This window comes from Cherax quadricarinatus, chromosome 88 (genome assembly GCF_038502225.1).
Source record: "Cherax quadricarinatus isolate ZL_2023a chromosome 88, ASM3850222v1, whole genome shotgun sequence".
NCBI lineage: Eukaryota > Metazoa > Arthropoda > Malacostraca > Decapoda > Parastacidae > Cherax > Cherax quadricarinatus.
This window is the reverse complement of record NC_091379.1, coordinates 7,387,180-7,413,065: the sequence shown is the minus strand read 5'-3', so window position 1 is coordinate 7,413,065 and position 25,886 is coordinate 7,387,180. Positions and strand designations below refer to the sequence as shown.

The following is a 25,886-nucleotide window of genomic DNA, read 5'->3' as shown; positions in this document are numbered from 1 at the left end:
CTCCTTGGCGTGGTGAAGAGGCTCTTGGTCTGAGGAATTAGACCTGTCGGTCTCCTTCCTCAGACCGAACCTAATTACCCCCCAATCTCCCCTCCCCTATCCCATCCTCCCCTTTTTCCTTTCCTCCTCCTCCTCCCCACCCCTCCCTTTTGCCCTTCCTCTTTTTGGCCTTTGGGATTTCTCCCACAGGCGCACTAGTTCCTAGGTAAGGGAAAGGATACCAGGGTCCATCCCATTCCGTTGAGGTTCTTGGCGGTGGCGTAGTTTGCCGTGGAATCTGGATCGCCTAAGGATGTCCCGATCCCTCTCCGGTATCCCAGAGTAGCTTTGGGTGTCTTTCGGGCGACGGGTGTATCTCTGGAAGCCACCTTTTGGATTCTGGGGGTGGTGGCCGAAGGAGGTATGCTTTGTGGCAGATATCCGGCCGCCCTCTCTTTTGTCCACCGAGGTAGCTCGGCAGATGTGAGGTTGCTATCCCGGATTGCTGGTTTACTGGCATGAAGGGTAGGGTATGGCACGGGTTCCATGCTGCATCTGCGCTACTAGCGGTGTTGAGGTCCTCTTGGGTGCGGAGGGAGATTTCCGGCCCTTTCATTCCTCCCCGCTCCCCCCTTTTTTTATTCTTTTTTTTATTTTTATTTTCTTTTCTTCTTTCTTTTTTTTTCTTAAAAACAAAAAGCAAAGGAGTAACCTAACCATGGAGAATCCAATCCATGAACCCACTACCCCCGGGCCCCTTCTTGATACCGCACCCCATTCTGACCCTGCCTTGTTTTTAGACCACTCTTCGGACACTCCTGATGCCCCTGTACCTCTTGCTGGTGCTGTTTCCTCACCCGCTTCAGGTACTGGGGCTTCGACTGACTCCTTCGATTTGTCTGAACTCCGCTCTCCTTTGACTATCCTTCCGGCTTCTCCCTCTACGGTACGGCAATTTTCGAATCGCCCGCCCATTTCACGCCGGACCAACTCCAGTCCTACTCCTAAACGCCAGCGTCAATCTCCTGATGATGCTCCTTCGTTACCTTCCCATTCTACTCGGAAAAGACCGACACATCATGCACTCCCTCTCCACGCTCAGTTTCGGACCACACAATGGACTAAATTCTTTACTTTAAGACCGACTTCTTCTTCTGCCTACCTTTCTGACCATAGTATTGGCAAAGCGCTCCTGCGTCATGTTGGTAGAGATATTTCATTTCATGCTCTCAAGAGCGGTACGCGCATCGTCACTGTCCAGAATGCTACCCAAGCTCATGATCTTTCTCTCCTTTCGCATATAGATACTACTCCTATCACTATTGAAAAACATCTTTCTCTCAATTCTTGTAGTGGTACTGTCATTCTGCCCCATACCATAGTCCAACAGAATTTCCAGTCATGTGGCAATGACATTCTTGAACAGCTGGAACTCCAGGATCTCCCAATCCTCACAGTAGACACTTATGTCCTTCCTGCCCGTGGGCGGAGATGTTACTCTTGCAATGTAGCTCGTTTAACTTTTGACAGCCGAGAACTCCCGTCCTCTGTATATGTTGCGGGACATTGGTTACAAGTTCGAAAGGTGATACCTACACCGCAACAGTGTAGAAATTGCTGGCGTTTTGGTCACCCAGCGAAATATTGCAGATCTATGGCCGAATGCCCAGTCTGTGGTGCCGACGACCATTCTAATACATCTTGCAGTCAACCTCCATCTTGCCTTAATTGTAAAGAAGCTCACCCTTCGTACTCCCGCCGTTGCCAGGTCTACTTAAATGAACGTGAAATCCGTTGCCTCAAAGAGGCAGAAGGTCTCCCTTATGCTATGGCAGTTACTCATCTCCGCCTCCAAGGGAGACTACCCCGTGTTTCTTATTCTCGTGTTTCAAAACATCCCCCCACTTCTGGGGTCCCATCTTCTGCAGCCTCCTCTGTTGTTACCCCTCCCATAGCCACTCCGGCATCTAATCCTTTTACTGTCCTTGGCTCTGACGTCCCGACTACAACTCAGTCTGTTCTCACATCCCTTCCTCACAAGCCCCAGTATCGACAAGACCTCGTACGACACCTAATACCAATCGCCCCTCTACTTCTCAGAAGTCCAAAAAATCCACATTGCTCAAATCTTCTTTGCCCCTTCTTCCACCTCCACACTTTACCTTTCCAGTCTCTGGGCCTAGTTCTTCCCCTCTCTCTGGCTCTATTACAAGTGTGGAGATTCACCCTCCTCCTCCTACTATGCCTTCCACCCCGTCCCCTCCCAAGTTTCTCCCTCTTCTGCCACCTCCCAGGTTTCTGCCTCTTCTGTCCCCCCCCACACTTCATCTCCAATCCCTTACACTCTTTCCTCCCCCTCTACTTTGGTACAGTCCATTACTGTCCCAATCTTTACTCACCCTCCCCCTTCTATCTCCAATATGGTCTCCCATACATCTTTGAATTCAGAAACACTTGAAGCCATTTCAGAATATATTGCAGAGACTAAACCTTCAATGGACACTGATTCACTTCCTGTTCCTTCTCTTCCCTCTCCTCCATCTTCACAACCCCATTCTTCGCAACGCTCCGTTCCTTTGCTGCTTGAACGTTTTCCAATGCCACCACACATTGACTTTTCTAACCCCTCTACTCCGTAGGTGCCTTTCCCTATGGATTCCTGGTATTTTCTTCATCGCCAATCATGGCCTATTTACAGTGGAATATCCGCGGCCTCAGGGGTAATTGGGGTAAGCTTCAGATGTTGCTTTCCAGGTTTTCCCCTGTTGGTGCTTGCTTACAAGAACCAAAATTGCACTCGGCTGTTTTCCAACCTATCTCAGGCTATAATTTATTGTATTCTTCGGATCCTTTCTCAGATGGGACCTTTAATGAAAGTGCCCTTCTTCTACGCAATGATATTCCGTACTGTCAACTATTTGTCCATACCTCGCTGCATTACACTGCAGCCCGTATCCACTTGAATAAGTGGTTTACAATATGTTCTTTATATCTCTCTCCTTCTCGAGCATTTTCTATCCCAGACTTTACCTTTCTTGTTTCATCCGTACCACCACCACTTCTGTTACTTGGTGATTTTAACGCCCACCATTTCCTCTGGGGGGGGTCTCATTGTGACTCACGTGGCATCCAGTTGGAGGCTTTTCTCGCCTCTCACCCCCTCCATGTTTTAAATACGGGTACTCCCACCCATTTTGATCCTCGTACTCATACTCTCTCTTGCATCGATCTATCAGTCTGCTCTTCCTCCACTGCACTAGACTTCACCTGGTCTGTTCTACCGGACTTACATGACAGCGATCATTTTCCAATCATTCTTACTTCTCCTTCCTATTCACCACCTTTCCCTAGCCCTCGCTGGCAATTTGATCGGGCAAATTAGGATCTTTATTCGCAACTCACTGCTTTTAGTGAGGTTCCTTTTTCATCCTCCATTGATGAGCTCCTACACCTCTTCTCGACGTCAGTTTATACCGCAGCTTCTCATTCTATACCCCAAACCTCAGGCAGGCATTCTCAGAAGTGCGTGCCTTGGTGGTCTCCTGCTTGTGCTTGTGCAGTACGTTTGAAACGCGCTGCATGGGGCAGGTACCGGTACAATAGAACCGCTGAGAGACTTGATTTTAAGCAGAAGCGTGTGATCGCTCACCGTGTCATCCGTGAAGCTAAACGCACTTGCTGGCGAGACTATGTTTCCACCATCACCTCTGCTTCTTCTATGAGTGCAGTCTGGAAAAAAGTGAGGAAATTGAGTGGTAAATACTCTCCTGACCCGGCTCCTGTTCTACGGGTCGCTGGTGTTGATGTAGCAAACCCTCTCGACATTGCCATTGAACTTGGCACACATCTGGTCCGTATTTCCCGGGGGCTCCATCTATGCTCCTCGTTTCTTTCCTCAAAGTCTGCCAGAGAGTTAGTACCCTTGGACTTTTCTTCTCTCAGAGAAGAACAGTATAATGTGCCTTTTACACTTCAAGAACTGGAGGCAACGCTCTCAGCTTGCCGATCATCGGCAGCTGGGCCTGACGACATTCATATTCGTATGTTACAACATTTACATCGGTCAGCCCTTGTAGTCCTCTTACACCTCTTCAATCTTATTTGGGCACAAGGAGTTCTTCCCCAGCTGTGGAAATCTGCCATTGTTCTCCCTTTCCGCAAACCGGGTACTACAGGACATGATGCCTCCCACTATCGTCCCATCGCTCTTACTAGTGCAGTTTGCAAAGTGATGGAACGTCTCGTAAATCGACGTTTAATGTGGTATTTAGAGACACACAACAGTCTCTCCGCTAGTCAATATGGCTTTCGTAAGGTTCGTTCTACCATAGACCCCTTACTACGCTTGGATACGTATGTTCGTAATGCCTTTGCGAATAATCACTCAGTTATTGCCATATTTTTTGACCTTGAGAAGGCATATGACACAACTTGGAGGTATAATATTTTGGCCCAGGCCCATTCCTTAGGCCTCCGAGGCAATCTACCATCCTTCCTTAAGAACTTTTTAACTGACAGACATTTCCGTGTACGAGTCAATAATGTTCTTTCCACGGACTTCGTCTCAAGCTGAAGGTGTCCCTCAGGGATGTGTTCTAAGCACAACACTTTTTCTCCTTGCTATAAATGATTTGGCCTCTGTTCTTCCACCCAATATTTGGTCATCACTCTATGTTGATGACTTCGCTATTGCTTGTGAAGGCGCTGACTGTCATCTTATTGCAGTTTCTCTCCAGCATGCGGTCGACCGTGTTTCCACTTGGGCCACCACGCATGGGTTTAAATTTTCAAGTACCAAAACTCACCAAATTACTTTCACTAGACGCTCTGTTATCTCCGATCATCCTTTGTATCTCTATGGCTCCCGTATCCTCGAACGTGATAGTCAGGTTTCCAGGCCTTCTTTTTGACCGTAGGTTATCCTGGAAACCTCACATTACCTCTCTGAAGGCAACTTGTCACAGCCGGCTAAACCTTCTTAAAACGCTTGCTCATCTTTCCTGGGGAGCTGATCGTCGAACTCTGCTTTGCCTACATTCAGCTCTCGTTTTATCGAAACTCGATTATGGTGACCAGATTTATTCCGCGGCCTCTCCTGCTACTCTCTCTAGCCTTAACTCTATCCATCACCAAGGATTACGTTTGTGCCTTGGTGCTTTTCGCTCTTCCCCTGTTGAGAGCCTCTATGCAGAAGCGAATGTTCCATCCTTGTCTGATCGCCGTGATGCCCATTGCCTTCGCTACTATGTACGCTCTCACGATCTACACAATCCTTCCATTTATAGAATGGTCACCGATATTAGTAGACATTCTTTATTCGTTCACCGCCCGTTTGCTCCGTCCCTTTTCTCTTCGCCTACATTCACTCTTGTCTTCCCTTCAGTTACCACCTTTATATGTTCATGTAGCATCTCACTTTTCCCTACCCCCCTGGGAAGTTCCAGCTGTTCGGGTCTGTTCTTTCTCACTCCCTTGCTCGAAAGCTCAATTGCCTATGGTGGCTTCCCGCTCTCTTTTTCTTGATCACTTCCACTCCCATTCTCATGCCACCGCTGTGTACACAGATGGCTCTAAGTCTTCAGACGGCGTCGGATTCGCAGCAGTGTTTCCGGACAGCGTCGTGCGGGGGCATTTACTATCTTCAGCTAGCATTTTTACTGCTGAACTGTATGCCATTCTAGCAGCACTTATTCGTATTGCATCTATGCCTGTGTCATCATTTGTAGTAGTCTCAGACTCCCTTAGTGCTCTACAGGCTATACGAAAATTTGATACATCTCATCCCCTAGTTCTCCGTATCCAACTTTGGCTACGCCGTATCTCTACCAAACATGAAGATATTGTTTTTTGTTGGGTCCCTGGTCATGTCGACGTACAGGGCAATGAACAGGCAGACACTGACTGCTGCACGTTCAGCAGTACATGACCTACCAATTTCCTATCGAGGTGTTCCATTTCTGGACTATTTTGCTGCAATAGCTACCCACCTTCGCACCCGTTGGCAACAACGTTGGTCAACTCTGCTCGGTAACAAACTTCATTCTATTAAACCGAGCATAGGTTACTAGCCGTCTTCTTGTCATCAGTGCCGAGGTTGGGAGACCACTCTCTCCCGCCTTCGCATTGGCCACACTCGTCTTACTCATGGGTATCTGATGGAGAGGCACCCTGTTCCTCTCTGTGAGCAGTGTCAAGTTCCAGTATCGATTAGCCACATTCTGTTAGACTGCCCTCTCTATCAATGAGCACGCAGAATTTACCTCCAACGTCATCTTCGTTCTACTACTCTCTCTTTACCTTCCCTTCTTGCTGATGGACCCTCCTTTAATCCTGACTCTCTCATTGACTTCTTGACGACTGATTTACTCCACAAACTCTGATGATACTTTTTGCACTCCCCTCAGCCCTTTCTAGTTCAGTCTCTTGCTGCCCTTTACCCTTTCACCATCCACTACCCCGCTGTTATACGTAACCTATTACTCGTCCATCTCCCTTTTGCCACCTGATGCCCTCGCTTCCTTCCTGCCCTGCAGCGCTGTGTAGTCCTTGTGGCTTAGCGCTTCTTTTTGATTAATAATAATAATCTGAAGGCAACTTGTCACAGCCGGCTAAACCTTCTTAAAACCCTTGCTCATCTTTCCTGGGGAGCTGATCGTCGAACGAGCATGCAGAATTTACCTCCATCGTCGTCTTCGTTCTACTACTCTCTCTTTACCTTCCCTTCTTGCTGATGGACCCTCCTTTAATCCTGACTCTCTCATTGACTTCTTGACAACGACTGATTTACTCCACAAACTCTGATGATGATACCTTATGCACTCCCCTCAGCCCTTTCTAGCTCAGTCTCTTGCTGCCCTTTACCCTTTCACCATCCATTGCTCCGCTGTTATCTGTAACCTATTACTCATCCACCTCCCTGATGCCCTCGCTTCCTTCCCTGCAGCGCTGTAATAGCCCTTGTGGCTTAGCGCTTCTTTTTGATTATATTATTATAATCAAAAAGAAGCGCTAAGCCACAAGGGCTATACAGCTTCTTTTTGATTATAATAATAATAATAATCTACTCCCAGGGGTAAAGTGTTAACCCATAGGGGTCATAACATCTGGAGGAGGAGGCATCCACTTTCAATCTAAGGAATTGGACTTATTTTCCTATTCCCCAGATCAAAAACCCTCATCAGCATCAAGACACCTTTGAAGGGAATCTGTGTGTAGCTCTAGCCAAGTGTAAATATTCAGGTAATAATGGGAGAGGGCAAACTGGCAGGTGCTGACACTAGCACCTTTGGGTGCCACTCTTGAATCAGAAACACCTGCTGTTATTGCACTCGTGGAATTAGTAGTAATTATTATAAGCAAAGGGGGAAGCGCTAAACCCGGAGGATTATACAGCGCCTGGGGGGGAGATGTGGAAGGCATTCAGGCAACTGGAGCACAGATCCAATTCCCTAAATCAAGAGCCCCTCACCAACATCAAGGAACCTTCCTTGAGGGGGAAATTAGTACTAAACCCACAACTCTCAGAGTACCAGAGGATTGGGAGGCAATCAGATTTGATACAAGGAAAGGGTCATGATTTTGACAGTCCTTCAACATCAAAGTATGCCTTCCTTTAGGGGAACATCTAATGGTAGTTTTCTAGGTTTAGCACTTAGTCTGATTATATTATTGGTGTTAGTTCTGTTGTTGGAATGACCCCCACAGCATTGCAACTGTTAGATAATCAAAGTCAGGTCTAGTTCCTTGTATCAGGTGCCTTACTTGCAACAAGGAAACTACTGAGATAATAATAATAATCTCCATGGGGAATACACAACACAGTGTGACTTTGTCAATGGTCCAAGTCGGACCGAAACGTCTTCGTAAGCTTCTGTCTTTTATGTGCGGGTTATTTGTGTATCGTTCCAGTCACGGTATTGTGCCTTTTTGTTATTTATTCTCCATGGGGAAGTGGAACAGAATTCTTCCTATGTAAGCCATGTCATAAGAGGCAACTAAAATGCCAGGACTGAGGGGCTAGTAACCCTTGTATATATTACTAAATTTAAAGAGAAACTTTTTTTTTTCTTTTTGGACCACCCTGCCTCGGTGGGATACGGCCGGCTTGTTGAAAGAATAATAATTTGATTAAGCGCTAAACCCAAAAGGGTAATGCAACACTAAGTAGGGTAGCATTAAATATGGAAGGTACTCAGGGAACAGGAGCACAGCTCCAATTCCCTAGCCCCTCACCAGCATCAAGGAACCTCCCTTGAGAAAAAAGGGTCGTATAGCACTTAAGTAGGGATGTGTGATAAGATCATTGTGCAAAGGTGGAATGTAAGGAAGGAGTGTGTGAGGGCAGGGGTTAGGGAAGAGTGCTTGAGGAAAAGTAAAATCATAGTTGGTCTTATATGTTAGTGTCTGTTAAAGTCAGTGTGTCTACATCAAAGGTGGAACTTTTGGCAAAAAGGTCAGTTGAAATTAACTGTTGGGGTGGTAGAAATGACAAAGTGAATTCTGCATGCCTGCTGATAGGGTTGGAAGATGGCCAGAAATCTAAATGTAATTTGACAAAATTTGTGAACCAACATTTACATCAATTGTGGGGTTGTCAAGAGATTACTTAAAAAATCTTCAATGCACTATAAGAACCCCACACAACTATGGATGATTAACCAGACATTTATATAATGTGCATGATAGCCATGAGAATTGCCTACAACTCTCCTGTGAAAACACTAGTCTAAGTAAATGATTGTGTCGGGAAAAACTTTCACACCCAACAGCATCAGGGAATTTAGAACATCCAGCATACACTGTAATAGCACAAAAAATAAGAATGGAATGTGATCAAAGAAGAACAAGCACAATGTTATGGCAGGTAAGCAATCTTTTTTGGATATGGGCAGAGCAAACGTGAATTGCCAGGACTTTCCAAGGGGAAAAGATACACTGTGAACTTAAGAGGGTAGGTAAATTATTGCAATCAATAAAGCACAACAATTAACCACTATACTGGGTGTGCCGGAGTACTACGCCATGAGCTCGGCTCGCCCAGATAAGCTATGAGTGGTAAATTTGGGCCTTGATACGAGAGAATGGGTCTATGTAGTAAGTGAGCACCATATAAAAATATCCTGCAGCACAATGCATAAGGGGAAAAAAAAAAATTAGTAGTCTTGAGACAAAAAGAGGACTCCATATCCTTGTGCTATGCATGGAGATGGGCTGCCCATTTGATCTTTTGACCTGCAGGGCAAAAAAAAGTATACCGACTGCAGTCACTGTGGATTATACTCTTAAAAGTACTAAACCCATACAAGTGATGCATTGACAGAGCCAGGAGAAAAAGATGGCAGTGGTAATGCAAGTGAAGAAACTTGACAAAAAGGGGGAGACGCTTGACATGACAAACTGTATTTACTAATTAAAAGGGTATTATAGAAACCATCTTAACTGAAAGGGTGTAATTCATCTTATGCCTGCCTGAGTAGTCAAAGATCATTATTATTATAATCAAAAAGAAGCGCTAAGCCACAAGGGCTATACAGCAGTCAAAGATCAGCAGATTCAGTCGTGTCAAAATAAACCTACCTGGCACTGGAGGTCCCAGCCAGTGTAGTTAATGGCACTTATTTCATGATATTACAATCACAAAAGAATTGATGCCACAGGTGATGCTTGTTTAAAACAACAAAATTCTTATTTGTAAGCTTTCAGTTTCTTCCTACCAGCAAAGGTACTTATTTAAATTTCCTATGAACAGCTTATGCAAGGGTTGCAGGTTTTACAAGCAATTTCAACTGATGTTTGTAATTCCATGCACTGTAATTCACTGTAATTTCATGCACTGGCCAGGGAGGTATACCATCTTTTAGGAGTGAAGAAGAGCAGAATGTAAGTGTGGGGGAGGTACGTGAGGCATTACGTAAAATGAAAGGGGGTAAAGCAGCTGGAACTGATGGGATCATGACAGAAATGTTAAAAGCAGGGGGGGATATAGTTTTGGAGTGGTTGGTACTTTTGTTTAATAAATGTATGAAAGAGGGGAAGGTACTTAGGGAATGGCAGAGAGCATGTATAGTCCCTTTATATAAAGGGAAAGGGGACAAAAGAGATTGTAAAAATTATAGAGGAACAAGTTTACTGAGTATACCAGGAAAAGTATACGGTAGGGTTATAATTGAAAGAATTAGAGGCAAGACAGAATGTAGGATTGCGGATGAGCAGGGAGGCTTCAGAGTGGGTAGGGGATGTGTAGATAAAGTGTTTACATTGAAGCATATATGTGAACAGTATTTAGATAAAGGTAGGGAAATTTTTATTGCATTTATGGATTTAGAAAAGGCATATGATAGAGTGGATAGGGGAGCAATGTGGCAGATGTTGCAAGTATATAGAATAGGTGGTAAGTTACTAAATGCTGTTAAGAGTTTTTATGAGTATAGTGAGAATGGATCAAAGTAGAATGACATGGAAAGCATATAAATCTATAGGGGAAGGAAGGCGGGGTAGGGGTCGTCCTCGAAAGGGTTGGAGAGAGGGGGTAAAGGAGGTTTTGTGGGTAAGGGGCTTGGACTTCCAGCAAGCGTGCGTGAGCGTGTTAGATAGGAGTGAATGGAGACGAATGGTACTTGGGACCTGACGATCTGTTGGAGTGTGAGCAGGGTAATATTTAGTGAAGGGATTCAGGGAAACCGGTTATTTTCATATAGTCGGACTTGAGTCCTGGAAATGGGAAGTACAATGCCTGCACTTTAAAGGAGGGGTTTGGGATATTGGCAGTTTGGAGGGATATGTTGTGTATCTTTATATGTGTATGCTTCTAGACTGTTGTATTCTGAGCACCTCTGCAAAAACAGTGATAATGTGCGAGTGTGGTGAAAGTGTTGAATGATGATGAAAGTATTTTCTTTTTGGGGATTTTCTTTCTTTTTTGGGTCACCCTGCCTCGGTGGGAGACGGCCGACTTGTTGAAAAAAAAAAAAAAAAAAAAAAAAAAAAAAAAAAAAAAAAAAAAAAGTGAGGCTCAGGTTAGGGTGTGTAGAAGAGAGGGAGAATACTTCCCGGTAAAAGTAGGTCTTAGACAGGGATGTGTAATGTCACCATGGTTGTTTAATATATTTATAGATGGGTTGTAAAAGAAGTAAATGCTAGGGTGTTCGGGAGAGGGGTGGGATTAAATTATGGGGAATCAAATTCAAAATGGGAATTGACAGTTACTTTTTGTTGATACTGTGCTTATGGGAGATTCTAAAGAAAAATTGCAAAGGTTAGTGGACGAGTTTGGGAATGTGTGTAAAGGTAGAAAGTTGAAAGTGAACATACAAAAGATTAAGGTGATGAGGGTGTCAAATGATTTAGATAAAGAAAAATTGTATATCAAATTGGGGAGGAGGAGTATGGAAGAAGTGAATGTTTTCAGATACTTGGGAGTTGACGTGTCGGCGGATGGATTTATGAAGGATGAGGTTAATCATAGAATTGATGAGGGAAAAAAGGCGAGTGGTGCGTTGAGGTATATGTGGAGTCAAAAAACGTTATCTATGGAGGCAAAGAAGGGAATGTATGAAAGTATAGTAGTACCAACACTCTTATATGGGTGTGAAGCTTGGGTGGTAAATGCAGCAGCAAGGAGACGGTTGGAGGCAGTGGAGATGTCCTGTTTAAGGGCAATGTGTGGTGTAAATATTATGCAGAAAATTCGGAGTGTGGAAATTAGGAAAAGGTGTGGAGTTAATAAAAGTATTAGTCAGAGGGCAGAAGAGGGGTTGTTGAGGTGGTTTGGTCATTTAGAGAGAATGGATCAAAGTAGAATGACATGGAAAGCATATAAATCTATAGGGGAAGGAAGGCGGGGTAGGGGTCGTCCTCGAAAGGGTTGGAGAGAGGGGGTAAAGGAGGTTTTGTGGGCAAGGGGCTTGGACTTCCAGCAAGCGTGCGTGAGCATGTTAGGTAGGAGTGAATGGAGACGAATGGTACTTGGGACCTGACTATCTGTTGGAGTGTGAGCAGGGTAATATTTAGTGAAGGGATTCAGGGAAACCGGTTATTTTCATATAGTCGGACTTGAGTCCTGGAAATGGGAAGTACAATGCCTGCACTTTAAAGGAGGGGTTTGGGATATTGGCAGTTTGGAGGGATATGTTGTGTATCTTTATATGTATATGCTTCTAAACTGTTGTATTCTGAGCACCTCTGCAAAAACAGTGATAATGTGCGAGTGTGGTGAAAGTGTTGAATGATGATGCAAGTATTTTCTTTTTGGGGATTTTCTTTCTTTTTTGGGTCACCCTGCCTCTGTGGGAGACCGCCGACTTGTTGAAAAAAAAAAAAAAAAGTTTGTAATTCCATATAAAAGGTGCACTCCTAGATCCCTTTATAAATACTAGGATTTTCTAAAGCATATCAAACCCATCCCCTTGCTTCATATTTATTTATATAATTGATTAATGGGTTCCATATTAATTTTAAACCATAAGAGTTTACATACTTTTGTTTTTCTTTTTGGGCCACCCTGCCTTGGTGGGATACGGCCGGTGTGTTGAAAGAAAGAACAGTTTACATGCATGGTTCATGTCAAGCAAGTTGAATATTAAATATGGTAGCTATTCCTATCTTCCAGTGAATCTCAAACATGCAAATGATGTCCCTAATGTCAAACTTTAGCAAAGATAAATGTAGTTAAGTACTAATGGAAATCTAACTACATTTTTGTACCTATGCAAAACAAATAAAATTAATTAAGCATCATTCTAAATATAATTCATAATGGAAAAATTGTCAGAATAAAAGGCACTTAATACAGTATAAGACATTTATATTAATTTCAAAAAATTCACCCATGGTGTCCCTTCCTTCTACCCTTAAAACAACTGGATTTAAATAACAACAATTTCAAAAAATAAACTTTGTGAATTATATAAAAGTGGTGTAGAAGTCACTGGACAATGACAAACTGTAGACATGATTATGTCAATGGATGTAATACTCTAGTTATAACTTTCATATGTACATCTTCAAATATAGAAGAATATTGGTACCCATTAATCTGCATATAATCTCTGCGAAATATACTAATTACAACAGTGTTAGTTAAATTAACTAAAATCGTCTTCCAGATGCTAAAAATAGCATCTACAATGCTTTATTCGGCACGTATAAATTTTTATAAAGTGCAGGCCGCATACATGCTTAAAAAAAAATTACGAAGTATAAAATATAAATAAAAATTTCAAAGATTAATCTCCACTAGTTGGAGAGCTTAGCCATTCATAAATACTTAGGATTTAGAAACAACCTTTGTATGCAAGATGCAACAGATGCCAAAAAAGATCATTTACATTCGTTACACCACACCTTCAGCCAAATCGTTCACTACCAGAGTTTAGGGGCTGAGGTTGAGTAGACACCAAGCAAACTTAGAAAGCTAGTGGACTGACACACCTTGAGGAAACACCTCAAAAAGAGAAAAAATCCAATAGCCAATGAAAATTAACATGGTTTTATGCACAAACACTTAAAACATAAATGTCGTTAAAATAAATACCAAACGGCTCTGGCAGTCGCATTCAACTGAAGACAGTGTACACAAATTGCCTTTCAGTGAAAAATAGGTATGCTACAAATACACAAGTGACCATGGCAACAGAGAACACTGATGATAACCTTCACCAATAGGCAATATTGGCAAGTATTTTGTGAGGCAAGTTTCGCACATCTAGGAGCATTAATGGTGAAAATTAAGTGCATTGTTCATATCGCCTAAATTTCTATATACCAAAGTATATAAGTGTGTCCACTATCACCAATGTTTTGTATTACAGTAGTTTCCCCATGTAACGTTATCTTAAAACTTCAGTCACCACTTTTTTTTTTTTTATTATATTTAAGTCTGCATTAAAAAATGTGCAGACTGCAGCGCTCTTTACCGTTCCATACCAAACTCGTGGGCATCATCGTCAGTAACATCACCATACTGCCATATGCTCAAGTGTTTCCTTTTTGCTTCTTCCTGGGCACTGCGGTATTCACTCACCTGAAAATTATTTCGGTTCAGACATTAGCAAGTCAGATGTCAAATGTATTTCTACATTTTAATTAATACACCCAATCCATATAAAAATATGGTACTACATATGGCAGTGGAGATATCCTGTCTAAGGGCAATGTGTGGTGTAAATATTATGCAGAAAATTCGGAGTGTGGAAATTAGGAGAAGGTGTGGAGTTAATAAAAGTATTAGTCAGAGGGCAGAAGAGGGGTTGTTGAGGTGGTTTGGTCATTTAGAGAGAATGGATCAAAGTAGAATGACATGGAGAGCGTATAAATCTGTAGGGGAAGGAAGGCGGGATAGGGGTCGTCCTCGAAAAGGTTGGAAGGAAGGTGTAAGGGAGGTTTTGTGGGCGAGGGGCTTGGACTTCCAGCAGGCGTGCATGAGCGTGTTCGATAGGAGTGAATGGAGACGAATGGTACTTGGGACCTGACAATCTGTTGGAGTGTGAGCAGGGTAACATTTAGTGAAGGGATTCAGGGAAACCGGTTATTTTTATATAGCCGGACTTGAGTCCTGGAAATGGGAAGTACAATGCCTGCACTCTAAAGGAGGGGTTTGGGATATTGGCAGTTTGGAGGGATATGTTGTGTATCTTTATATGTGTATGCTTCTAAACTGTTGTATTCTGAGCACCTCTGCAAAAACAGTGATAATGTGCGAGTGTGGTGAAAGTGTTGAATGATGATGAAAGTATTTTCTTTTTGGGGATTTTCTTTCTTTTTTGGGTCACCCTGCCTCGGTGGGAGACGGCCGACTTGTTGAGGGGGATGGGGGGGATTTTTTGTCTATTCCACAATTCCCCAACTTGATTACTGGCAATGTTATGCCTGCAATAACTTCAATGAACATGGATTTTTAACTTACCAGAGACTGCAATCTCTTGTCTTTGCGTTCATCAAGCAACAGCAAACCTTGGGAGAGCAGTGTGCGAGCTACGTCAGCTTTAGTGTCTGCTCGCTGGATGGTCACAAAATCGAAACCACCATTACGGTATTCTCTGTTGACCAGAACCTCTCGCTCCATTACTTCACCCATTAGTAATTGCAATGCATCATCAACATAGTCATCCTGAAAAAAGGAAGAACTGCTTTTTATTACTTGTTAAAAACACTTCCATTACCCTCAAGCTATTGTAATAATAATGTAATAAAATCAAGCACTAATCCAGCTCTCTAAAAAGAAATTCATACATGTACTTTGTTTTATTAAATTATTAAAAGGCAGGCCATCTACTTCACTGCCAAATCATTTCTTTCCAGATTCCCATTTCTAGTACAAGCATGTGGCAACACTTTTATAATAACCAAACCACTATGCAAAATTCTTTCCCATTTTAGGTACTCCAAGAAAAACTGGAATAGTCTTCAAATGTCAGGGAAGAATTCAGGAAGCTGTCACCTCAGAAATAAAGATAACCAAAGAAAAAGTATTTAAAAGTTATAAACCTGCTTTGAAACTTTTACTTTCACGGCTGTCTACCAGAGGATTCAACAGCACAATCAAATTATAAGTTATAAAATTTCCATACAATAAAAGCAAAGTACAATATTCCAAAAGTTATTTACGATTACCCTAGAGTATTCATCTTACTCTTACAACACACCTACAATCTTGTGCATCACCTTTTACCATAAACCTTGTCCTTGCTATCATGGTTCTGCAAGTTTCATCATCCAGCAACTGATTACAACTTTAACAAGATCATGAATGGAAACTTACTGGTATCTCAATCAACATGCCACAAAAATCACAAATCAGTCACTATTTCAAGAAAATTCCCACACCCTCTCAATCACCAAGTCTTGCATCAAGGAATCCAATCAGCACACCTGCACCTGTAATAGCTGTGGCCACAAATGAAAAGACTGATAGCAGTATTTCAAGCCTGGATGTTTTAGGACTAAAATGTGATCACTGACCTTATCTTCCCTCTCATTATTCATACTGAATAGGATTAAGGATCATTCAAAGTATCACTGAAAGTACCATTAATGCAGTGTTCCAGTCTCTTCCTCCTCAGTGATGTATTGTGTGTGCCTCGTGTCAAATCTCATGAAAAATAGCAAGCTAGTTTTACTTGTTTTTATTCCTTATATAAATTTACTGTTGAGCATTATATATTACATGGCACTAGGGTCAGGAGAGAAACCTAGGTTAGCTTCCAATATAAACATTCCTCAATAAACCAAGAATGGATGGTAGAGGCTCCATTATGAAATACAAATTAAAAAAGTTAACCATACTAACAAAATACAGTGGACCCCCAACTTACGATCAGCTCGCAACTCAAGCAATTATGCAAGTGTATTTTTGAAAGCGCTTTTTATGAGTATTTTTTGGGGTCTGAAACGGGCTAATCTAATTTACAATATTCCTTATGGGAGCAAATTCGTTCGGTAACGGCACCCAAACAGCCTTCTGGAACGAATTAATATCGCAAGTCGGGGGTCCACTGTACTGTAAAACAAACAAACTCACATCTTTGCTGAACTTCACTAGGGCTAAGTGTAGTTCATGTGCATAGGGAGGTGCAGATGAAAAACTGCCAGGAAGTGATGCACATTTTAGAGACTGAGTAACTTCTCTATTGCCATAGTCAATATAACGTACAGATACGTTACTTCCAGCAACCTTTTCAACCTTAGCACGATACCAGAGACCATCTGTGAACTGAGCAGCACACAGATCACCTGTCATAATGCAGAGAAAATGTTTAAATATTTTGCAAAATAATAAAATATAAACAAATAAAATTTGGATATTTTGGAGTGGAAATGTATGCAGATGGACCTGCAAAAGATGAGGTGAACCACAGAATAAACTAGGGGAAAAAGGCAAGCAGTGTTGAGGTATCTCAGCAGAGTTTATCTGAAGGTAAAAAGACGAAATGTACAAGAGTACAGTGGTACCATATGGATGCGAGGCATGGGCTTTAAACACTGCAGTGAGGAGACTGAAGGCAGTGAAGACGTCATGTTCGAAAGCAATTTGTGGTGTGAATTTCACATTCAGAATTCAGAAATTAGAAAATGGAGTGGCATCAACAAAGGTACAAGGCAATTTGGGCATTAGAAATATGGAGGAAAGAGGGGTAGGGGTCAAACTAGGATAGGCTGGAGGTAGGGGTAAAGGATGTTTCGAGTGCATGGGGCCTCAACATCTAGCAGGCTTGTGTACGTTATATCGGAGTGAATGGCAACCAAGCGGTTTTTATAGCCTGACTTGCTGCTGGAGTGAGAGCAAGGTAAACTAAACTTTATGAGGGAATCCAGGGCAACGGAAATTAGCCAGACTTGTCCTAGGGTGGAGGTATACTGCCTCCACTGTGAAAGAGGGGCAGGAACATAGTGGTACAGTGTCAAACTGATTTCTGCACACTTCTGGCAAGCAACAATTTCGATTATTTATTGCATACCATAAGAATAAATGTTGATGTAATTATGAATGCATAAATTTTTATTTGTATTTTTAATGCAGTTCCTTGTGCTACATGCATATCTAAAAATCAATATTATGTAATTTTAGCCAATTTCATGCATGTATGGTTTTAAAAAATGTCTAACAAAAACACTAATATGACAAAGAAAAAGCTCATATCAGTCTCTCAAAAATAAGTTTATGCCAATTCTCTGCTGCTGCTTACAACAAATGACCCAATTACTATTTACACAAGGTACTCTTAAACTTCTTTAAAAATCCATCTACAATAATTTCATCTTAAAATGAATACTTGCAAGATGAGCTGTTTTGCATTTTTCCAGAAGAATGATTATTCATGATCAAAATAATTAGCATTTTCCCCATAAATTCAATGCAAGTGCATCAGTAACTTTACCTCGTTTGGGACTATAGGCTCCTCCAAGTGGTGGCTTGCTTTCAAATTCTGTTCGAAGGTTATCCATCATTTGTTCAAGGGCGGGTCCCTCAGAGCAATACTGACCATACAAGACACCTTCCCGGGTCACTGTAGCAATCATCATGGGCTTGTAGTCTACTTTGCGCTCGCTTACAGTTTCCTCAGCCTACAACAAATTTAAAACTTTACCATATCTTGAACCTGTGCATAAACAATTAAAGAATGAATTAAGTTAGAAAACATTCAGCGTAGGATGACTAAATTAATGCATAGCATTAGAAATCTTCCTTATGAAGAAAGATTGAAGACTCTTAAGTTACATTCACTTGTTAGACGAAGAATGAGGGGAGACCTGATCGAAGTGTATAAGTGGAAGATAGGTATTAATAAAGGGGATATTAATAAGGTCTTGAGGATATCTCTCCAAGAGAGAACCTGCAGTAATGGATTTAAATTAGATAAGTTTAGATTTAGAAAGGACATAGTAAAGTATTGGTTTGGAAATAAGGTGTTGAGTGGAGCAGTCTACCTAGTTGGGTTATTGAGGCTAGGACTTTGGGTAGTTTCAAATATAGGTTGGATAAGTACATGAGTGGGAGGGGTTGGATTTGAGTGGGACTTGCACATGAGAGCTTATTTCTTGAGTAGCATTGAAAATTGGGTTGGGCAAATGTTTTGTTAGTGGGATAAATTGCCTAGTATGGGCCAACAGGCCTGCTGCAGTGTTCCTCCTTTCTTATGTTCTTATAATCTATCACACTGGCAAGTACAAAACTTTTGAAAGGTATGTTGTGTGTGTGCCAGATCTGAGTGGACACTTTTTATTGGAATTTAATGTGCTGTCAGTGTATAGTAACATTTATAAGCACATTTATGGTAACTAGTTAACCAGAAGTGAGTAACGAGTGGAATGCCTAGTGCCTATACTAGATTTCATATGTCCTACACAAGTTAAAAATGTTTTCTTTTTTGGCTCATCCACTTTGCTAAGATTTTTTTTTTTTTTTTTTTTTTTGTTAATTGAGTGTGAGCAGGATAACTTATGAAAGAAATCAGGGAAACTGGTTAGCCAACCTGAGTCCTGGAGGAGAGAAGGGCACTGAACTAGGGAAGAGCAAGGATGTTACAATCTGAGGGTCATCTGAATTTTGACTTCGATACACTTCTGGCAAGACACGATTGAATGAATGATAGTGAATAAGTTTCCTTTTCTTTTGGGTCACCCAGTGTTGGTGGGAACTAGTGGTTGAGGTAAAAAACAAAAAAAAATGCAGTACAAAATTAACAAACGTATTAACCTTGTCCTCTTTTTCTTCCTCAACAAAGTTTGCCCAAATATTAAGTTTCTTCGCTTTCGCAGAGTCTTGTGCCGCAGTGAGCAAATGATAAAACTTAGACGATTCAGCTGTGAAGTGAACTGAGCTGAGGCCTTCTTCAACAAGAAGAACAGAAAGGTTCTTGTTTTCTACATGAAGCCAGCCAATGAAGTTTCCACCTTTGTCCATGGAGTCAACCTAAAATAAAAATATAAAATCAGTCTGTGTATACACCACAAGACAAAGACACCAGTTTTAAGCACAGTACCCTCCAATATGTTGCAAGCAGTAAATTTTGGCCTAGGCATGAATGGATCAGTGTAGTGTGTGTAATATAAAATAAATCTTGTCCCTTGCTGTGCATGATGGAAAAGGCAAACTTTAACCTTGTATTTGGTTTAAAATAGTAATTCTGAGGTGTTATTTTTTATAGTTTTATTGGCTGTCTTAGGGTATCTATTGATAGGAACGAAGTTGTATAAGTACTCTCTCTAGGAGAGAGTACTTATACAACTTTTCAAAACATTTCAGGAACTCTGTTAAGAGTCTAGCATGGCCTGTGATTCTGCTTGAATCTCAATGTCGTTAAAACACTGCCCACAGTGTGGTTTTTATTATTTTTTGGGAAGAGAACGAAATCACAGCCATTCTCCTCATATTGAAGATTTCCATCGAAATACTCTGACATGACCAATAAGAAATTCCCACAGAACTTGTAATGTCCTGGGTATTCTGACAACGACCTTCGCAAATAGTCTCCCTCACTTTTTCAATGTTGGCACCTGTTTTTGACGCAAGACAACCAGAGCATTCATCATCCTTAACCGAAGTTCACCCTGCATTGAATTAAGAAAACCATTCAAAACACTGATCCAGTGCCTTGTCACCAAACGTTTGTCAAAGCATTTTGAGTTTCATGAGCTTGAATGCCAATAATTGAAGCAGACCCAGTAAAAACCCATAAAATAGACTGTTTGGGGGTGGAGGGGGGGTTCTACCTTTTAATAAAATTGTCAAAAATAGAATATGAACATTACTTTGAGCCCTATTTCAAGCAATTTCCAGTCAGAGTGACTAAAATCTCTATTTCAATGTCTTCCATACTATCATCTGATACCAAGAAAATACTTCAGTCACTATTTTAAACAAAACACAAGGTCAAAGGTTTGCTTTTCCCATTATACACTGCATGACACTTTACTGCTTCATACTGTGCATATTCAATACACAGTTCCATTCTCTTATGTCTAAGCCAAAATTTACTGGTTACAGCGTATTGGAGGATGCCGTGCTGAAATGCGATCTACACGAGTGACACTAGCATCAATAATGTGGATCTAAGTGGGACACAGAGAAAGGGTTAAGAAATATAAAGGGAAATGAAGAAAAGTATACTGAATAAGTAGAAGCTTTTAAGACTTAGCAGACACCTTATATTTCCATGAGGTACACCAGGCCATAAATACCGAGTGCAAAAAACGTTAACAGACTTTCATGTCACTCGCATGACAGGTTTTTTGTACCTTCCTGGATGATTACTGTTGACAAACCTACTACCTACATACTGCAAAGAGTTGGAGACATCTTTCAATCTTCAAGAACTACATTCAATGTTCCCTGTCTAGCAATTAGTAGAGATCACATTAATTTCCTCAAAATACTAGGGTTTCTTTTTTTGTATTGTAAGAGGATGAGTGAATAAGAGCACTCACCTATTTGTGGCTGCAGGGGTAAATTTTCAAATCCTGGTCCCTGCTTAACTTGCCACTCTTCAGATTTATTCCCTCAGCCTTATGGGCTGTATCATACCTGCTCTTAAAATTATGTATGGAGTGTACATGTTTGTGCCTGCACAGGTATACATGCATAAAGTTTCTATAACAAAAAAGAAAAAAATCTAGTAATCCAAATTAACCACAATATAGATATACAAGTATTCTTCCTGTAATAATTACAAATGTGAAATTATACACTTTTTACATGAAGTAACTTCAGATAACTTGCCTCAATCTCAACCTCTCGCTGCAACACAAGATTCTTGGTCAATGCGAGAGCCTCTTCACCATAAGATTCACCAGGAAGAGTGCCACCAACACCTCCAGGAGCTGGTCGTGTAGCTCTGGGACAGCTGATGCCTGCCAGTAGGAATGTGATGAGACAAGTCTCCCTGGGTATAAACAGACGGACACGTGAACCTGACGCCACAAACTCTACCACTGCTTCAGTACGACCAGCACGTTGGAGGAAGGGTAGGAAGCCCTTGGCTTTTCCAACATCCTGAAATAAGGAAAGATTCCTGAATATAGCTTTACCAAGGTAACAAGCATAGGAAAAAATAGCCAATATTAAAATGAAGATCAACTTTGGTAACTCTTGACTCCAACCGGTAAAGAAGTTTGAACATGCGCTCATTGTGTTTATTAGCAAAATGGATCCACAGCTTAATTATTGTGCTTCAAGACAAAATTAACCATGGAATTCATAAGAACATGAGGAGCATTGCAGTAGGCCTATTGGCACATGCTAGGTAAGTTCAACTCACCTACTCATGTAATTGTCTAACAAGCTCCTGAGTAGCTTCAATGATCACTCAGGAGTTTGTTCCACTCATCCACAACTACCAAAGCAATATTTTCCTATATACAGTACTTTCTAAATTTAAATTTTGCCAACTTGAACCCATTGCTGCGAGTCCTGTTTTGGCTAGAACTTTTTAGCATGTTACTTACATTCCCTTAATTTATTCCCATTTTCCATTTATAAACCTCAATCATATTCTTCCCAATTCTATGCCTTTCTAGAGAGTGCAGATTCATTGCCCTCAGTCTATGCTCATGGGAAAGATTTCTGATACAAGAGATCAACTTTGTCATCCTCCTCTTTATGTTTTCTAGTAAATTTATGTCCATTTTGTATTATGGTGACAAACTGTGCAGCATAATCTAAATGAAACCAAACTGACAACATACAGTAGTCCCCCCAAATCTGCGGGGGTTACGTTCCAAGACCACCCACAAATTTGGAAAAGCCTCGAATTCTGGATGCGGTTAAGAAAAATGCTTATAAATGCCTATTTTTATAGGTTAAACCCTAAATATATCCCCAAAACACTTCAATTAAATTTCAAACAGCTTCATACACCACCCTTAAAAAAAAAAAAAAATAAACCACTACACAGTACTATACTGTTGTGTCTCCCCATAGTGCTAGAATGTAAAACACCGATGTTACCCCCATATGTACTGATGTACTGTAATTCATGCAGGCCCGTTGTCTCTGGCATATGTACAGTAAATATATAAACTATATTTTTCTTAATCTTTAGCATTAAAATGCATAAATTATATACAGCCACAAAGAGCAAAAAAACAAAAAAAAATTTCCGCGTATTTGCGGGGATTTCTGTGAACAATTATTAGTTAGGGTCTAAAGAAAAATCTGTAAATCACTGAAGTCACAAATTCGGAACCACGAATTCACGGGGTCCACTGAGAAGAGTTAAGTGTAACCTGAGGACTATTCACAGTATGACAAACCACTTCAAGTTATCAAATTTTCTGGAATTTCTGCATTTTAACATACAAGACATCTAATAAAGATAGTGTATCAAACTGAACTTGTTTAATAAAGCACACTTACACTAGAGATGTCGGCAACTCTGTGAATGGGTGTCTCCTTTTTGTTGTGCAGACCCTTTGCTGACTTAATAGCTTTGGCTTCTGCAGACAGCAAATCATCATAACAACTGGCACGCTGATCATCGTCTTGTCTGTATCTGATAACTGTAGCATAGCCTTTGCTCACCATGGCTTCACCCACATTTCTGAAGATTAAAATACCCAAGTTGAAGGACAACCTAAAAATACCTACACAAACAAATGGCCCATGTAGATCTCAGATGAAAGTATGCACCTATTAATTTAGTAGCCCATCTCCAACCGAGGTAGGGTGACCCAAAAAAGAAAAAATCCCCAAAAAGAAAATACTTTCATCATTATTCAACGCTTTCACCTCACTCACACATAATCACTGTTTTTGCAGAGGTCCCCAGAATACAACAATTTAGAAGTATATATTTTTTTTTATTTTATTATCACACTGGCCGATTCCCACCAAGGCAGGGTGGCCCGAAAAAGAAAAACTTTCATCATCATTCACTCCATCACTGTCTTGCCAGAAGGGTGCTTTACACTAGTTTTTAAACTGCAACATTAACACCCCTCCTTCAGAGTGCAGGCACTGTACTTCCCATCTCCAGGACTCAAGTCCGGCCTGCCGGTTTCCCTGAACCCCTTCATAAATGTTACTTTGCTCACACTCCAACAGCACGTTAAGTATTAAAAACCATTAGTCTCCATTCACTCCTATCAAACACGCTCACGCATGCCTGCTGGAAGTCCAAGCCCCTCGCACACAAAACCTCCTTTACCCCCTCCCTCCAACCTTTCCTAGGCCAACCCCTACCCCGCCTTCCTTCCACTACAGACTGATACACTCTTGAAGTCACTCTGTTTCGCTCCATTCTCTCTACATGTCCGAACCACCTCAACAACCCTTCCTCAGCCCTCTGGACAACAGTTTTGGTAATCCCGCACCTCCTCTTAACTTCCAAACTACGAATTCTCTGCATTATATTCACACCACACATTGCCCTCAGACATGACATCTCCACTGCCTCCAGCCTTCTCCTCACTGCAACATTCATCACCCATGTTTCACACCCATATAAGAGCGTTGGTAAAACTATACTCGCATACATTCCCCTCTTTGCCTCCAAGGACAAAGTTCTTTGTCTCCACAGACTCTGAAGTGCACCACTCACCCTTTTCCCCTCAACAATTCTATGATTCACCTCATCTTTCATAGACCCATCCGCTGACACGTCCACTCCCAAATATCTGAATACATTCACCTCCTCCATACTCTCTCCCTCCAATCTGATATCCAATCTTTCATCACCTATCTTTTTGTTATCCTCAACCTTACTCTTTCCTGTATTCACTTTTAATTTTCTTCTTTTGCACACCCTACCAAATTCATCCACCAATCTCTGCAACTTCTCTTCAGAATCCCCCAAGAGCACAGTGTCATCAGCAAAGAGCAACTGTGACAACTCCCACTTTATGTGTGATTCTTTATCTTTTAACTCCACGCCTCTTGCCAAGACCCTCGCATTTACTTCTCTTACAACCCCATCTATAAATATATTAAACAACCACGGTGACATCACACATCCTTGTCTAAGGCCTACTTTTACTGGGAAACAATTTCCCTCTTTCCTACATACACTAACTTGAGCCTCACTATCCTCGTAAAAACTCTTCACTGCTTTCAGTAACCTACCTCCTACACCATACACCTGCAACATCTGCCACATTGCCCCCCTATCCACCCTGTCATACGCCTTTTCCAAATCCATAAATGCCACAAAGACCTCTTTAGCCTTATCTAAATACTGTTCACTTACATGTTTCACTGTAAACACCTGGTCCACACACCCTCTACCTTTCCTAAAGCCTCCTTGTTCATCTGCTATCCTATTCTCCGTCTTACTCTTAATTCTTTCGATAATAACTCTACCGTACACTTTACCAGGTATACTCAACAGACTTATCCCCCTATAATTTTTGCATTCTCTTTTGTCCCCGTTGCCTTTATACAAAGGAACTATGCATGCTCTCTGCCAATCTCTAGGTGCCTTACCCTCATCCATACATTTATTAAATAATTGCACCAACCACTCCAAAACTATATCCCCACCTGCTTTTAACATTTCTATCTTTATCCCATCAATCCCGGCTGCCTTACCCCCTTTCATTTTACCTACTGCCTCATGAACTTCCCTCACACTCACAAATGGCTCTTCCTCACTCCTACAAGACGTTATTCCTCCTTGCCCTATACACGAAATCACAGCTTCCCTATCTTCATCAACATTTAACAATTCCTCAAAATATTCCCTCCATCTTCCCAATACCTCTAACTCGCCATTTAATAACTCTCCTCTCCTATTTTTAACTGACAAATCCATTTGTTCTCTAGGCTTCCTTAACTTGTTAATCTCACTCCAAAACTTTCTTATTTTCAACAAAATTTGTTGATAACATCTCACCCACTCTCTCATTTGGTCTCTTTTTACATTGCTTCACCACTCTCTTAACTTCTCTCTTTTTCTCCATATACTCTTCCCTCCTTGCATCACTTCTACTTTATAAAAACTTCTCATATGCTAACTTTTTCTCCCTTACTACTCTCTTTACATCATCATTCCACCAATCGCTCCTCTTCCCTCCCGCACCCACTTTCCTGTAACCACAAACTTCTGCTGAACACTAACACTACATTTTTAAACCTACCCCATACCTCTTTGACCCCACTGCCTATGCTCTCATTAGCCCATCTATCCTCCAATAGCTGTTTATATCTTTCCCTAACTGCCTCCTCTTTTAGTTTATAAACCTTCACCTCTCTCTTCCCTGATGCTTCTATTCTCCTTGTATCCCATCTACCTTTTACTCTCAGTGTAGCTACAACTAGAAAGTGATCTGATATATCTGTGGCCCCTCTATAAACATGTACATCCTGAAGTCTACTCAACAGTCTTTTATCTACCAATACATAATCCAACAAACTACTGTCATTTCGCCCTACATCATATCTTGTATACTTATTTATCCTCTTTTTCTTAAAATATGTA

The 25,886-nt window shown here is 41.4% G+C and overlaps 2 protein-coding genes across 2 annotated transcripts in view; one reads left to right on the top strand and one right to left on the bottom strand.

Annotated features, from left to right (window-relative positions):
* The window catches only part of Ttc1 (Tetratricopeptide repeat domain 1), a 34,354-nt gene extending 18,781 nt beyond the window's left edge, over positions 1 to 15,573 (top strand). Inside the window, exon 8 of the mRNA XM_053790740.2 lies at positions 15,355 to 15,573. Within this exon, the coding sequence (XP_053646715.1) occupies position 15,355 (1 nt within the window). The 3' untranslated portion in view covers positions 15,356 to 15,573. The remainder of the gene's footprint in view (positions 1 to 15,354) is intronic.
* The window catches only part of LOC128698501 (staphylococcal nuclease domain-containing protein 1), a 36,011-nt gene continuing 22,507 nt past the window's right edge, over positions 12,383 to 25,886 (bottom strand). The window contains exons 10-16 of the mRNA XM_053790744.2: positions 22,829 to 23,012; positions 21,194 to 21,466; positions 19,172 to 19,387; positions 17,853 to 18,039; positions 16,496 to 16,707; positions 14,882 to 15,085; positions 12,383 to 13,999 (exon numbers count right to left, since the gene is read on the bottom strand). Coding sequence (XP_053646719.1) covers positions 13,889 to 13,999; positions 14,882 to 15,085; positions 16,496 to 16,707; positions 17,853 to 18,039; positions 19,172 to 19,387; positions 21,194 to 21,466; positions 22,829 to 23,012 — 1,387 coding nt within the window. The 3' untranslated portion in view covers positions 12,383 to 13,888. The remainder of the gene's footprint in view (positions 14,000 to 14,881; positions 15,086 to 16,495; positions 16,708 to 17,852; positions 18,040 to 19,171; positions 19,388 to 21,193; positions 21,467 to 22,828; positions 23,013 to 25,886) is intronic.